The sequence below is a fragment of the Propithecus coquereli genome, unplaced genomic scaffold (genome assembly GCF_000956105.1).
Source record: "Propithecus coquereli isolate 6110/MARCELLA unplaced genomic scaffold, Pcoq_1.0 Scaffold869, whole genome shotgun sequence".
NCBI lineage: Eukaryota > Metazoa > Chordata > Mammalia > Primates > Indriidae > Propithecus > Propithecus coquereli.
In genome coordinates, this window is record NW_012154940.1 from 297577 (window position 1) to 313309 (window position 15733).

A 15733-nucleotide genomic window follows, 5' to 3' on the forward strand; every position below is an offset into this window, starting at 1 on the left:
AATTAAGAAAATTTCATTTACAGTAGCAACAAAAAAGTAAAAGTAATAAATTTAACAAAGGAAATACAAAATTTATACTCTGGAGACCACAAAACTTTGTTGAAAGAAATTAAAGAAGACCTACATAAATGAGAAGACACTATATTCATGGATCTCAAGACTTAATGTTAAGATGTACTTGTTCTGTTGTGGTGGCTCACATTTGTAATCGTAACACTCTGGGAGGCTGAGGCAAGAGGATTGCTTGAGGCCAGGAGTTTTCAAGACCAGCCTGAGCCAAGAGTGAGACCCTGTCTCTACAAAAAATAGAAAAATTAACCAGGAATAGTGGTGCATGCCTGTAGTCCCAGCTACTCTGGAGGCTGAGGGAGGAGGACCACTTGAGCCTAGGAAGTTTGAGGCTGCAGTAAGCTATGATGATGCCGCTGCATTCTACTCAGGGCAACAGAGCAAGACTCTTTCTCCAAAAAAAAAAAAAAACCTCTCAAAATTGATCTACAGATTTAATGTAATCCCTATCAAAATCTCATCTGGCTTCTTTGCAGAAATTGAAATGCTTATCCTAAAATTCATATGGAAATTTAAGGGACTCAGAATAGCCCAAAAAAATCTTGAAAAAAAAAAAAAACAAAGTTGGAGACAAACTTCCTGATTTTGAAACCTACGAAGCTGCACTGAGGACATAAGAATCGACACACGGAGCAATGGGACAGGACTGAGAGTCTGGAAATAAACTCACATTTATGGTCCATTGATTTTTTTTTTTTTTTTGAGATAAGAGTCTGCTCTGTTGCCCAGGCTAGAGTGCCGTGGCGTCAGCCTAGCTCACAGCAACCTCAAACTCCTGGGCTCAAGCGATCCTCCTGCCTCAGCCTCCCGAGTAGCTGGGACTACAGGCATGTGCCACCATGCCCAGCTAATTTTTTTTATATACATATATATATTTTTTGTTGTCCAGATCATTTCTTTTTTAGTAGAGACGGGGTCTCACTCTTGCTCAGGCTGGTCTCGAAATCCTGACCTTGAGCGATCCACCCGCCTTGGCCTCCCAGAGTGCTAGGATTACAGGCATGAGCCACCGTGCCCGGCCTGGTCCGTTGATTTTTGACAATTCAGTGGGGAAGGAAAGATTGTCTCTTTAACAAATGTTGGGACAATGGGATATTTACACGCAGAAGGATAAAGTTAGACCCCTCAACCTCTCACCACATACAAAATCTAACCCAAAATGAATCAAAGACCTAACTGTGAGAACTGAAACTATAAAACTCGTACAAAGAAACCGTAGGCATAAATTGTCATGATCTTGGACTAGGCAGGGGTTTCTTAGCTAGGACACCAAAACACAGTCAGCAAAGAAAAAATAGACAAATTGGACTCCATCAAAATTAAAAACCTTTGTGCTTCAGAGGACACCATCAAAAAGGTGAAAAGACAATCTGAAAACGGGTGAAAATATTTGCAAATCATTTATGTAGTAAGGGTCCAGTATCCCAAATATATAAAGAACTCTTCTAACTCAGTAAGAAAACTGACCCAGTGAAAAACGGGCAAAGCCTCTGAATAGACATTTCTCTATGTACAAATGGCCAATAAGCACAGGAAAAAAATGCTCAGCATCAGTAGACATCACAGAAACACAACCCAAAACCACAATGACATACCAAGTCATACCCACTGGGGTGGCTGTATCAAAAACACAGAGTGACAAGCGTTGGTGAGGATGTGGAGAACTGGGCCCCTCGTGCTGCTGTGGGAACGGGAAGCGTGCGGCCGCGTTGGAGAACAGCCTGGCAGCTCCCCAGTCATGAGCAGGTACATGACCCGGCGATTCCACTCCTGGGTGTACGCCCAAGAGAAATGCGAACGTATGTAATGTTTATATCAGCATTTTTCATAATAGCCAAGAGTGGAAACAACCCAAATATCCATCAACAGACAAAAGCATAAACAAAATGTATCAAAAAATGGAATATTATTTGGCCATTAGAGAGAAAAAGTACTGACACATGCTACGACACAGATGCACCCTGGAAACAGGCCAAGTGAAAGAAGCCTGTTGCAAGAGACCGCGTGATACGATTCCATTCCTGTGACAGTGCGCAACAGGGAGCTCTGTGGGTCAGGTCAGTGGTTGCTAAGACCGAGGTCAGCAGGAGGGTGGTGGCTACAGGGTGTGGGTTTCTTCTGCAGTGATAAAAATGTTCTGGAATGGAGTGCGGCTGGGGTGGCGCATGTTTGCGGACATGCTCAAAACCATGAATTGTATGCTCTAAATGGGTGACTTGTGTGGCAGGTAAACTAGAGCTCAATAGAGCTGCTGCCCAAAAAGAAAAAACAAAAAGCACGTTAGCACGTGCAGAGCCCCGGTGGGCAGGAAGTCTGTGCGGTCCGCGCCCCGGCCCTCCTCTTGCCACTCTCAGGACGCCCGCCTGTCCCACAGGCTGGATGAGGCGGCCGTGCAGCCCTTCTGGGGGCCTGGGGTTGTGTCAGTGCTTGCGTGGGGTCAGGGGTCTGGCCCATGAGCTGCTTGGGCCTCCCCTGGGAAGGGACCCCCCAGGGCCCCTGCTGTCCTGACAGTGCCACTTGCTGGGTCCTCCTGGGGGCACCCAGGGCAGGGCCAGCTGGGGAGGGGCCCCCAAGGGCTGGGGAGGGGCTGCCGGTGCCCACCCTCTCCAGAGGCTCCTTAGGATGTGCCCAGAGCCCCAGGAGGGAGTCCCACTGCCTGTGGCCATGCAGCAGATGCTCTGGATGGCAAGGAGCCTCGGGTCAGCCCGCAGAGCGGTTTGGGAAGAAGCTGGGCGGCGCCCTGGAGCCCACGTCCACAGCAGATGGCAGCTCCGCCATCTAGTGAAACTGGAAACCACCCCGACAGGCTCATCAACCAAGCCAGCGGGACATCCCTGCCGGGACGTTACTCAGCAGGAAAAAGGGGTAAACTCTTGACACACGAGACAACTCGGGGACTCCCCAAGGCACTGTGTGCAGTGGAAGACGCCAGGCTCCAAAGGCGACATTCTCAAAGAAACACACTGTGGGGTGGACCTGTAGTTCCCAGGGCAGGGGCAGGGTGGCCCCAACAGGCCAGCAAGAGGCAGTTTGGGGTGATGCAAAGTTCTGTACCTTGACTGCCAGTAGCTACCCCAACCCATGCTAGAATCCACAGAACCGTACGGCACAATGAAACCTGTTTTCCTGTGTGATCATTAAAAATAAAGCCCTCGGTGCTGCTACTCCCACCTCTCTGCAAGGTGACTTCTGACAGGTGACCACCTGCAGCGTGGTAGCCGATGCTGCTGTGGGAGCTCCACAGGCTGTCCGGCAGCCTGGCAGGACCGGGCTCGCAGTGTTGCCTCCCTGACTGGACGGCTCCTTGCTTTGACTACGGCTGTGGTCTTATCCCGTGAGGTTGTTTCTTCCGTGGTTTCTGCTTACAGTTCGAGGGTCTGTCCCTCCAAAACTCATGTTGCAATTGCCTTTGTGACAGTACAAAGAGGTGGGACCTTTGAGAGGTGAGCAGGCAGGAGGGCTCCACCTGCACAGGTGGGTCTGGTGCTGCTTCGGATGGCGGGCTCGGCCCCTCCCCTCACCTCCCACCATGGGACGACGCGGCAAGAAGGGCCCAGCAGCCCGGCACCTGGCACCTGGGGCTCTCCAGCCCCAGCCCCGGGCGCCGATTATCTTGTGCTCACCATGAACTACCCAGTCTCAGGTGTTCTGTTCTAGCAGCATGTCTAAAGCCGAGTCCCTGAGAGACCATTACGAGTCAGCTACTGTCTAGGTGCCGTTCACAGGTTGGCAACAGAAGTGGACTCTTAGGGCTGGAAGAGACCCAGAGGCCACACCTCCAAGACTTCACAGATGAGGAAACTGAGGCTCAAAGGATTTGGTGGCTGAGCCAGCCACTGTTGGGGTCTGGATTTGGACCAAACTGTCATCCTTTCATGAGTAAGAGCTCTGCGCAAGAGCCAGCTGAGCACTGGTCCCTGTGGCAGCTGGGTGCCCCCATCCCAGCCCATGCTCGTCAACTTAGCACGCTGCCTGTACCTTGGAGCGTGTGTCCCAGCCCAGACGTCCTGGAGCCTGTGGAAGGGAGGGGCCCCTCCGCCACTGCGCCGTGTTTCTCTGCAGGGCCTGGATAGCTTCCTGGGAAGCCTGTGGCCAGAGGTCTCCTGACACCCCTGGAAGCTGCTGTCTGTTGTGGCCTGCTCCTTTAGCCTTTCTTCCCACCCCTTGCCCTCCCCCTCCCCCACATGGGCACTCCTCAGAGCCCCCATGTGACCCCCCCACAGCCGCTCCTCCTCCTCCAACTCCCTCCAGGCCCCTGAGACCTTGGGCAGGACAGCAGCTCTGCCACAGGGTTCGCACCTAATTCTGACTTGCTTGTGATGGTCTGAGTCTATGGGTCAGGCTGACACTGGGCTATGCTCCCTGCTGGTGGCGGGGCTGCCATCGGCCCCTCGACAGGACAGGGAGCCAGCAAAGCTAGGCCCACCAGGGGGGTCAGCTCAAGGCCGTCGGGGGATCGGGTCAGCGCGTCGCTAGGTCCAGCAGGGGAATCTGTGTGAAGGAAAAGGCTGACGCTCGCTCCTCTTCCAGGTCGCCCAGGACACAAGGGCACCCCTGGGCCGTGCCTCCACCTCACTCAGGTCGGGAGGAAGTTTGTGCTGCTGCAGGGACAGTTGCCAGCACCTCCTGGGCTCCGACCTGCAATGTGGCCGTGAGGGGCAGGGCGCCGTGGACAGCTGCTCGCGTTGGGGCCCCACCACGGGATGCCACGGGACCAGCCTCTCCCGGGGAGGCCCTGCTTGGCTGAAGTAGAGGGAATGGAGAGGGCCCGGGGGTGGAGGCTGCACCGAGACCAGGCTGGCCGCCATTGCTGTCCTCAAGCAGGCCCTCCACCCCCTGTCAAGTTGAGGACAGAGAATTGGCACTCGCCAGCCCGGGACACACTGCTGCAAGGGGACAGGGTTGTGGCCCAGTGAAAATAACCTTGGGACCGAGGTGCATGTCTCCAAGAGCAAGTGGGCAGCCCACACACAACAGAACCCCCAGGCAGGGTGGCAGAGGGCCCCCTCCTGCTGACACATGCCCTGCAAGACAGCCATGGCCCTGGCTCTGTGGACAGCTGGGTGGCAGCCAAGGGTGGGCTCAGTGCCATCACCAAACCTGGACTTGCCCTGAAAACCTAGATTTCCAGTTTCTCTTGAAAAGCCTCGAGGCTGGTGTCCCATGGCACCCACGGGTTCTCTGGCCCAGACATGGAGCCGCCCCCTCAGTGGAACCTACCCAGCTCGCTCTCCGGGTGAGCATCTCGCCTCCCACTCGGGCATTGTGACCCCAAACCGGCCACCCTCTGGGAGCACCAAACTGCCCGCCCTCCCTCCTTGTGAGCGGGTGGAGGCCTGGGGACTTCCAGCCCTGACTGCCTGCCACCAGCTACAGGAATCCCATGAAACCATTCAAGTAAGGACAGGCAGCCAGGGTCCCTTGAGGGAGCCGTGGCCAGAGCGCTGTGCTGGCCCTCACGGAGGGCAGCTGCCCAGAGGTGACCGTCAGGGCCCCAGCCACACAGGCTGGAGCCCCGAAGCCACCTCTTGCTCACCAGGTGGAGCCTCACGCGCCCAGTCCTTGGCTCGGCCGGGCAAGTGCTCTCCAGGGAGTACCCCGCGTTGGCCAGGGGAGGTTTGTCAGGGTCACGACAAGGGGGGCCACACCCCAGCCCGCCCACGTTTCCACGCGGGAGCCACAGCAGGGTGCCAACCATGCCACGTCCACCAGGCAGCAGGCCGTGCAGGGGGCCAACTTTAATTTGGGGCTGTCCTGTTTGGGGGTTAAGGAAGCAGCTCCCCTCTGTCCTTGGTGGCTCTCAGGGCCTCTGCTCCTGCTGATGTCACAGACAGGGCTCATCCCGGCGAGACTGTCTAATCACAGAACCGACCTGCGCACAAGAAGTCCTCTCCAGGGCTCCTGTCTTGGCTGCTGGTGGCTCAGAAGCTGGAAGGTTGAGGGACCCGGGTCTCTGCAGGTCCACAAGCCCCACGCACAGGGAGCCCACAGGCACTGCAGGGCCACGCCTGCTGGAGCAAGCTCTCGTCTCCCCGTCGGGATGTCCATTCTCAGCAGGGCCAAGCCACTGTGTACAGGCCCACGAGTGGCGAGGGGTGAAGCCACGGCTCCTGGAATTGTCAGTCCTGCAAGGATGGCCCCTGGTCCCCTGCCCTCAAACGAGAGGCTGGAGTCTGGGGTGCTGAGGCAGAGGCACCCAGAGGTTCCACGAAAGCCAGTTTACTGGGGCTTCCACCCCCAACCTACGTGGAAACTGAGGCGTGTCAGGAGGCCAGCCCACGGCAGGGACCCCTTAACTGAAGCCTCCACCAGCTAATGGGAGCAGCAGGAAGTAAAAGGAAATGCGGGACCCCAAGGTCCTTCCCCGCAAAGGAGCACGAACTGCGCAGGGTCAGGAGCAGCAGCGTGAGCAGCACCGGGAGCCTGGCCCGGCCACGGCAGAGCTGCAGCCACCAGAAGCCGGCCTGGCCAGGGTCTGGCCGCTGCCGTTTAATCCAGAAATGAGAGCAAGACAGCAGCGCCCACGTGCACCCAGACTTTAAGCTGCGAAGGGTGCACTAGAGTCCCCCTGACACGACAGCCCTGCGCTGCGCTCCACTCCTGAGCACCATCCACGCTGATCTCCACGGAGCCCGGTCGGGCTGGCCACGAGCCCAGGCTCCCAGTGGCCACAGTCCTTGGGGAATCCCTCAAGCCCCGAAGGAGGAGGCTGCATTACGAAGCTGCCACCAGGTCCGCCTGCCTGGGCCTAGCCTTGACAGGGACTTTTTCTGTGGAGGAAACAAAGAAATGTGACGCAAAGAAGACCCCACAGGCAGAAACCTCCAGAGAAGGATGAGGCGGCAGGGAGTCGGAAATGGGACAGGGACTTCAAGCTAAGGGAAGAGCACACCCGGCCCTGGGGGCAAGTTACAAACAGGAAACCACTGGGGCTGACAAACACGGCTGGGGACGCAGGACAGTGGGAAACACAGCCCCTGCCGACAGTGCCCAGCAAGGAGACGAGCACTGAAGATCAGTGAAGGAACAGAACAAACCACGGATGGATCCTAAAGCCAAGTCGGGCTCCAGCGGGAACTGGCTGAGAGCGCATGTTAGATGCTGCGGGGCTGGGACAGTCCACGTGGCCACTCCAGGGTCACCCCGGGAAGCGCTGGTGCAGCTAAGTAAGCCTTTCCCAGTCCCAGTGTCTGGATGTGCCCCTCCGGGGGGCACGGCTCTCTCACAGGGCTCCCAAGCCCGAAGGCCGGGTGGGTGCTCTCCCCCTCGCCCACCGCCGGGGGGAGGACGGACCGACCTGTGCCAAGCGGGAGGGGCCAGGTGTGTTTTGTTGTGTACCCTTCTAGAATTCACTGCTCTCCTGTGAATGCTACCATGCTCAAAAGCACACGGCATGGAGATACCTGGGTTCTTCTCGGGAAGGGGCTCCGAAGGAACCTCCGGCAGCTCCATTTGTTCCTGCAAGAAGCACAGGTGAGGCCGTGACAGTCAGGCAGGTGGGCCAGTGGCTGCCTGGGTCTGAGAGGAACAGACCCTGTTCAGTCAGCTGTTCTCAGCCGGATTTAAAAGGAAACCACGATCCTACAAACGCCCAGAGTCTGCGTCCCCTCCGCCACCCGGCTTTGGGCACCTTCTGAGATTCAAGTCAGCCGGTGCTGATGCGCCCACTACGGCAGTGGCTCCTCCCAACAGTCCCCAAGGACCCTGAGGGGCCGGGACGATGGCCAACTTCTGGGCTTTCCTTGGAGACCCCAGGTCACAAGGTCAGGGCCATGCCAGGCCTGCGGGTGTGACACAGACACCCAGGCCACTCTCATGCCCACAGGTCCAGGACCCTGAGGGGGCCCTGTCACAGGGTGGGCTGTGGTGGAGCCTGTCCCTGCATGTGCTGGCTGCCTCAGGCGTCACACGGCCTTCCTAGCTCCAGGCCGGCCTTCTCCGGCAGCCTCGGAGGACTGGGGCCCCTGGGAGGAAAGACGCTCAACAGGTGGGTGGACGCAGGACACCAGAGGGCAGAGCATCTGGGCAACTGGCAGCAGGTGGAGGAGCTGCCCTTCCTGGCCAAGCCACAGGGCTGGGCAGAGGCCAGCTTGGGGGGCACGGCCAGAATTTGGCAAACTGACGCAGCGGCCACAGAGACGGAGAATGCTCTGTCTGGAAGCACCGCAGCCTAAGAGCCAGGACGCAAGAGTGAGTCAGGACAAGGCCCAGTGTCGCAGCCTCCGGCTGTGAGGGAGGCCAGTCAACGGCCACAGGTGGGGGAAATCCACAGATTGAGTCACTTCGGTGTGACTTAGGCAAAGAAAGGGGCCGGGGGGCCAGGGAACCTCAGCACCCAACCCAGGTGCACTGGTAACAGCTGCCCGCACAAGACCCACGGGGTACTGGCCCCGAAGCCCAGTCATCTTAGGCAGAAAACCTGTTGCAAAACCAAGACTGTGCACCCAAGTGGAGCATGGCCCTGGGGCCCACCACGGGCGGAGGCCTCCCAGGGTCCCACACCCGCGCGCCTACCTGAGTAATTGCGTTCAGCTCCTCGAGGATGGCGTCTTCGTCCTCCTGAGTGAAGCTTCCCGCCAACAGCTCGTCTATTTGCTGCAAAAGGAGTGGCCGTGAGAGCAGGGCCCACCGGGGGCAGAGGACAAGGAGACCGCCTGCAGCGGAGTCTCCCCCACTGGAGAGCAGGCGGGGACGGGCCGCAGGGCTGGGGAGGGCTGGCGGGCACCTACCCGCTGGTACTCCACGGCCTCCTGGGTCTCGTCCAGGATCCTCTCCACGTCTTCTATGGACATCACCTGGCAATGACGGGGACAAGCATGGAGTCAGCGAGGCCCCTCACAGAGGCTGGTCAAGGCCACTGGGCTCCCAGGGCCAAGGCCGTGCCCCTCTGCCCACTAAGTGAAGCCACTTCTGTCCCAGGAGGGCCCTGTCCTGGGGCCGCAGGGCCGCCTGACCGGTCTGCTCAGAGCTGTGTCTTCTGCTGGTGCTTCTCGCACGGAGTCGGCTCAGGGTTACAAGTAAAAATGAAGAAAAAGTGGAAAACATTCTCCAGACAGCTGACTTGATTTCTTTTGAGTAGCAAGTTCACAGTAGCACCAGTGTCCCCAGCCCAGCCCAGCCTCAGGCCCTGGGTCTGGCACAAACACCTCCTAGCCGAAAGCGAAGGTGCAGCTGTGACCTCAGGCACACTCATGGGACAAGCCCCTCCACCGACCCTGGGGAGCCTCCTGCCCCGTGGCCCCAGCCCAGCAGGGACCCACCTGGTGCATCTTGTTCAGACACTCGTTGCCCAGCTGCAGCCCTTCCATGACCTTCATCTCGATCTGGGTGAACTCTATACTCTGCACCTGCAAAGGAAGGGGGCCGGGCCCACCCTCAGCAGCCCGGCCTGCGCTCCTGACCCGGGGAAGACTCAGCACAACACCGCTGGACGTGTCTGGGTGTCAGGGTGACTCGCAAGCTGCCCTCCTCCCTGTTCTCTCCATGGCCAATTGGGGACAGAGCAGGACTGCACACCCAAGGGACTGCTAACTGCTCATTCACTGCTCTTGTGAGGGAAGAGCAGAGCCACATCGCCCGGGGCCCTGACACCAGGGACACTCATGCTGGTCCCTCAACAACTCCTTGGTCACCAGGGCAGACCCCTGACCCACCCACGCCACCCAGGGGTGGCCCAGCCCTCCAGACCACGCTCCCGTGAGAGCCATCCTGCCCCTGCCCCCGCCCCTCAGGATCATCAGGTTCCAGCAAAGACCAAGTCGTCTCGCGGAGGCCTGACCCGCTGTCCTCACGAGGTGAGCTTTGGCCTGCAACGTCTGAAGGAGGAGAAGGAGACTCCCATTTCCACGCAGCCTGGCGGAGCCGCCTCGGGGCCACACCCTCCCGCCTACCATGGCCTCCAGGCTGCTGATCTGGGTCTCCGTCTTGTCCAGCAGCTGCTCCCGGTATCGCTTCTTCTTGAGCAGCAGCTTGGCCCGTCTGCAGAGGGAAGCCCAAGCGGTGACCCTGCTGCGGCCCCACCCAGTGTGGACTGGCCTCCTGGGCCTCCCAGCCCTCTCTGGGCCCCACTCACTCCTTCCTGCCATCCCGCAGCAGCTGCCGGGCCAGGGCCCGCTCCCGCTCCAGCTGCTGGGTGATCCTCTTCTGGTACTGCTTGAGTTTGTCACGCTGCTGCTTCAGTTGCTGCCAAGAGAGGGGCCTCGGGTCAACTGCGGGCAGACGCCAGTGGAACCCTCACCACACTGCCAGGCACCCAGTGTGGAGGCCGGAGGGTCACTGTCTGGATGCCTTGCAGGCCAGGTGGCCCTCTAAAACAGTGTCCTCGATGGGGCAGGTTTGTCCCGAAGGCACGTTTGGCAATATCTGGATGGCACTGGTTGTCCCCACTGGAGGGCAGTTCGAGTGGCACCTGGTGGGTGGAAGCCAGGGGTGCTCTCCACATCCTGCAACGCACAGGGCAGCCCCACCAGAATCATCCGGCCCCAAAGGTCCAGAGTGCCCCGGTGGGCCCTGCAGCCAGCCACCGCATGGCAGAGACACAAGGGGACCACTGAGGCGTCTCCATCGGAGCACCCCCAATTGTCATCTTTGAGCAGCATTAAGTGCCGTGTGGTGGGGCCAAGGAGTAGCTGCCAGTCCCTGGGAAGTTTGGCCACAGCAGAGAACAGCAGGTGACAAGCACCGGAGCACCACCATCCCACACAGCCAGGTTAGGGATCAGGCGTCCCCTCCAAGGCAATATACCGGCGAGACCTTGATCTGCCTGGGAAAGGGTGTGTGGTCACGTGCAACTTCAGTCAGCCCTCCCCTACTCTGGCCCTTTCGGATGATGCTAGGGTGAGCGCAGGCACAGGGCACATCTCACACTTGGGGCCGTGTCTCCCGAGTGACCATAGGAGAGTCAAGGCAAACGTGCATCTTTCAGACTCGGCATAGCGAGGAGCTGGTCACCGGTTCTCTCTGAAAGGGCCCATCTCCTGGCTCCCTTCGCGCACGGAGTGTCCTCTGTACAGAGGCCTGTGGGCGGGCCGGGTGGGAGCTGCCTGTGCTCCCCTTGCAACAGTGAAAGGCACCCCTCACTTGGCCCAGGGCTGGGGAGACGCCAGGGTCAGGGCCCACGCCCAGTCCTCCCCAGCTCCCGGCCGAGCCTTCACGGGCCATTATCCACACCAGCTGTATACAAAACATTCTGAGTCTGGTCTCAGAAGAGATTAGAGAGTGGCCAAAGGGAGGCAGGTGTGGCCAGGTTGCCCTGCTGTCAAACAGGAGGTCTCAGCAGAGGGTCACGCCGGCATGCTGGTCTCACCTGTTATTCTAGGATAACAGAAAGCCATATTTGTTTTAGCATGTGCTAATTATGTTGTTCCTTAGCATTTGAAAGTCCAAGAAGAAAAGGCAGACGGAAATGTGTGTTTGCACTGCCTGTAGAGCCCCACCAAAGTGAATCCTTAGCAAGTACAAAGTTCTACTTAAAGAGAAACTGGTAGGTGAGTCCTTAAACAGGGAAGAGAGGCCAGGTGTGGTGGCTCACACCTGTAATCCTAGCACTTTGGGAGGCTGAGGCGGGAGCATCGCTTGAGCCCAGGAGTTCAAGGCTGCAGTGAGTTATGACGATGCCACTGCACTGTGGCCGGGTGACAGAGCAAGACCCTATCCCAAAGAAAAAAAAAGAGAGAATCGCCTTGTGAGCTTCCTGCTCTTGCCACAGACAGTAGAGGGTGGAGCTGGGCACACCTGGGCCAGCTGGGCCCTGCTGTCCTGTAAACAGTACCTGGAGACAAATGTGCCCATCATTTCTTCTTCACCTGGGGGACTTCAGTTAAGAACTTCCGAAAACTTATGGGTTCCAGAAAATTGTTGCGGAAAATTTAGAGGAGAAAACATCAGAAGGTAAACTCTGATCACATTTTGGAGTTACTTCTTTCTTGCCGTTTTCTTTTCATTACAAAAATGGGTTATTCTCAGCATACCATTTCACTTAAGGTATACAATTCTTCCTGCAAAAACTGTTATATCAGAGGTCCCCTGGAAGAGACACTTGAATCTGTAAGCACATTAGACTCAACTCATCATCAACTTCCGAGGGTCCGGTTTTGCCTGCGTGATGGGTCCCAGGGTCCCGGGCGGTCGCAAACAAGCTCGCCAAACACTCCAGTTTCCCATCAGAGTGCTTTAGGGACTTGGCAGGACTGCAGATCCCAGCAAGGACTAAGGCGGACTGAAGCCCACCTTGAACGCTCTGCAGATGCTGCGGTGGTTCCAGGGCTTAGAGACGCAGGGGCGAGGGGATGGGCCGGGCCGCCTGCCGCCCCCCAACCCGGAAGCACGGCGTGGATGCGCACCCAGGGCGCCGGCGGGCAGAAGGGCAGCCGCACGCTGCAGGGGACGACTCCACAAAAGACGCGACTCGGCTGCGCCTGGGAGCCCGGGGCCAGGACCCGCCGCCGCGCGGCGGGAGAGCCGCGACCTCTCCACAGGCGGGACAAGCGACTGTCCCGCAGCCTCCGGGGGACCGCTCGCCGGCCAGTCCCCGCACCACGCGCGTGAGGCTGCGAAGCCCCCAACTCCCGGGTGCGGCCCGGCGTGGGGACCACGGCAGGACGCGCCCACCACGAGCGCCGCCCCCGTCGCGCCGGCCTCGCACGGCCCACCGCACCGGGTCCGCGCTTCCCAGGACCGAGCCAGGGTCGGGAGACCCAGGGGCCGGTCCCCACGCAGCGGCCGCGAGGGCGCCACGCCCGGACACCCCCGCCGGGCAGCGCGCCTCAGTTTCCCCACGCCAAGTGCGGGCGTCGAGGGCCCGGACTCTTCCGGCCCCACAGCCGGCCGCCGCCGGCCTCGGCCTCCCCCGTCCCCGGCCCTCACCAGGATGGCCTTGTCCTGCTCCGTGACCCGGCTCTGCTTCTTGCGGCCGAACAGGTTGCCCATGGCGGCCGCGGCCCGGCCCCCGCGCCTCTGCCGCACCCCAGTCCCGGCAGCCACCGTAGACCGAGCCCGTCCCGTTACGGCGGCCGCAAAGGGCCCGGCGCCGCCGAACGCGAAGCTCGAACGTCTCCTGGCCAGGCCCGCCCCGCTACGGCGGCCGCAAAGACCCGGCGCTACAGAGCGCAAAGCCCCGCCCCGCTACGGCGGCCGCAAAGGGCCGGGGACCGCAGAACGCGAAGCGCGCGCACCTCCCCGGCCGCGCCTCCCGCGGGTTCTAATCCACGCCCGCCCTCGGCGACCGCCGCGAACACAGTGGCCTCCCTGGACCCGTAGGGCGGTGGCACGAGAAGTTGATGTTAGGGCCGGGGTGTTCTGAGTGACGTGTTCATGTGCACCCTTCCCACCTCGTCTCCCGATTAGTATAGATGGGACCCCTGCGGTTAACGTAATTCAGTCTCCAGGTGTCCAGAAATCCTGTGCAGGAGCCGCTGCCCCCGCCGGCTCTGCACGCAGAATGCTGCATTTAGTGATGTTATATCCAACTTTTTGAACTTAAAAGTGTTCCCTGCAAGGTGCGTGGGCAGCGCGTCCACCCAGCCACGCAGCATAGTTTCTCCTCCGACCGCTCCGCTCTGCCTGTGCGCCGGCCAGGAGCAGCCCATCGTGGCCCGTGGTGGCCCAGCGTGGCCAGGGGGAGCCCAGCGTGGCCAGTTGCAGCTTCTCCTCCTGTGGAATGGTGGCTGTGCCCTGCAGAAGCGTTCCTGCCTCCGGGACTAGGAAACACTGGTGGCCATCAGGTGTTGGTAGAGCGGCCACCCCAGTCCCAGCCTAGCTCACGCCCAGGTGTCCTGGCTGTGGGTGCTGGTCCAGAGAATACGCTGCGTGTCATAGACAAGCATGCTATCCTGTGTGGTCACGCCAGCTGGTGCTGTCCTGAGCGTGCCACAGGCCATGCCACTGCTACGAGGCCAGGCTCCTGATGGTGGGCATGTGGTAAGACGAGGAGTCCCACAGGTGCCACGCAGGCCAGTCCCCTTCCCTCTTTGCTCGTTGACAGGTCACAGGGCTGTGTGGGCCACCAAGATGGTGAGCCCTCTGAGTCCACGCTGCAGCAGAATCAGGGTTAGAGTCACGGGGGCCAGGGAGGCAAGTGCACACGCGGAGTGAGGCTGGCAAGGACAGGCACTGCCCGGCGGTGGGAGGGGCCCAAACTAACTCGGCTGCTGGCTGGTGCCACCCGAGGATCAGTGTTGCTCTCAGTGTGTCCCGTTGGGTGCTCAGCAGTGGGTGGCCAGGTGGCCTAGGTGAGGAGAAGCCCACTTGGCTGAGCTGTGTGTAGCCCCTCCATCAACCATGGCCACGGTGTAGGCCACTGCGCAGGCGCGGTTGCCCGGGGAGGGAGGCCGGGCATCCACAGGGTGCGCCATCTTGCCCACCTGTTCCTGAGGTGCTCTCTGTGGGGCACTCTTTTGCCAGTGTGCTCAGGACATAATGTCCGGGCCCGCTCTGGGCTCTGGCCACACCTTTGGGGGACAGCCGTGACGAGGCCCCAAGTCGGGCTGTGAAGGTGAACTCTTGGCCCAGCCAGGTAAGACCAGTGGCTTCTGCTGGTCTTTGCAAATTGGTGTGGAGGGAAAAAGCATTAGCCACGCCGCCGGCAGCATCCCAGGTGCCAGGAGAGTGTCAATTTGCTATAGGAAAGATATTCCTATAGAGGACGCAGCGTCTGGGATTATTGCAACTGACTGAATTTTCAATAATCCCCACTCTCTAAGGTCCCTCTGACCTCTGTAGAGAAAAGCAGGTGAGCTAAGTGGGGAATCCATGGGACTTGATCACCACACCTGCCTCCTGAGCCCCTTGGCGGTGGCACTGCTCTCTGTAGTCCCCAGGGCTGCGATATTGCTCTGAGTTCGCTGTCTCGGCAGAGGGGACCTTCTTGTGGCTTCCACTGAGCCCCTCCGACCACGACTGAGGCAGCAGGGGAGGGTGCTGACTGCCAGGTGTGTGCAGGTCAATCTCGCTGCGAGGACTGGGCAGGAACACGGGCCAGGCCTGTGGGCTCCCCGGCCACTGCGAGTCGGACTTGGGCTGACGCTCTGCACGTCGCCTGACTACCGTAAACCCCTTCGACTGGTGGCTCCCGGCGCTGCCTAGAGTCGCCAGAATGAACATCTGTTTTTAGCCGGAGTCTTTAAACTGCTGAGCGCTTGTGTATTTCCTCCCCCACTGCAGTCATTCCAGTAAGTGGGTGCGGGTCCCTTTGGGGAGCGTCTGGAGGTGGCTTTCTGGTATTCTTGGCCACATTGCTCAGGGTTCTTCTTCAAGGGCCCCGGCCCCCCACTCCATGGCTCCCAGCCTGTGAACGGGGGAGAGGCGTGGCCGTCGGCTGTGGGTTTGCCCAGCAGACCTGGAGTTTGTTTCGCTGCACAGGGCAGGCCCATGCTAGCGGGCGGCCGTTATTCCGTTCCCACGGACACGCTGCTTAGCCAGAGAGGCCACGGGCCACGGCGTTCTGAGCACCAGCACGTCCCGCTGCCCCTGGGATGTGCCCGCCTTGCGCTTGACGGTTGGCTGTTGCCTCTTGGGCTCCGCTGCTCTGGGATCCCATCAGCCCACTGAAATCAGGGCCCCCTCGACAGGGGCACCCCATCCCATGGTCACACTTTGAGACAAAGGGGAGCAGTGAGAGAGCTCCTCAGGCCACAGGGCTCCCCTCACTCCCCTCACTCACGCATCC

General features: G+C 59.6%; 1 protein-coding gene across 1 annotated transcript; it reads right to left on the reverse strand.

The window, feature by feature from the left end:
* Positions 1 to 5816: 5816 nt before the first annotated feature.
* CHMP6 (charged multivesicular body protein 6) lies at positions 5817 to 13099 on the reverse strand. The gene is made up of 8 exons (XM_012664181.1): positions 12934 to 13099; positions 10142 to 10251; positions 9960 to 10047; positions 9330 to 9416; positions 8799 to 8864; positions 8584 to 8664; positions 7473 to 7527; positions 5817 to 6839 (listed from the first exon to the last, which is right to left on the reverse strand). The coding sequence occupies exons 1-8, from the start codon at positions 12994 to 12996 to the stop codon at positions 6784 to 6786; spliced, it is 606 nt and encodes a 201-aa protein (XP_012519635.1). The 5' UTR covers positions 12997 to 13099; the 3' UTR covers positions 5817 to 6783.
* Between the last annotated feature and the right edge of the window lie 2634 nt (positions 13100 to 15733).

Excerpts from the sequence above, each read along its gene's own strand:
- CHMP6 (XM_012664181.1), bottom strand. The coding sequence starts at position 12,996 with ATGGGCAACCTGTTCGGCCGCAAGAAGCAGAGCCGGGTCACGGAGCAG. Across the intron at positions 10,048-10,141 it reads CTGCGGGATGGCAGGAAGGA|ACGGGCCAAGCTGCTGCTCA; the intron begins GTGAGTGGGGCC and ends TTCCCTCTGCAG. Across the intron at positions 9,417-9,959 it reads TCAGCAGCCTGGAGGCCATG|GTGCAGAGTATAGAGTTCAC; the intron begins GTAGGCGGGAGG and ends CTTCCTTTGCAG.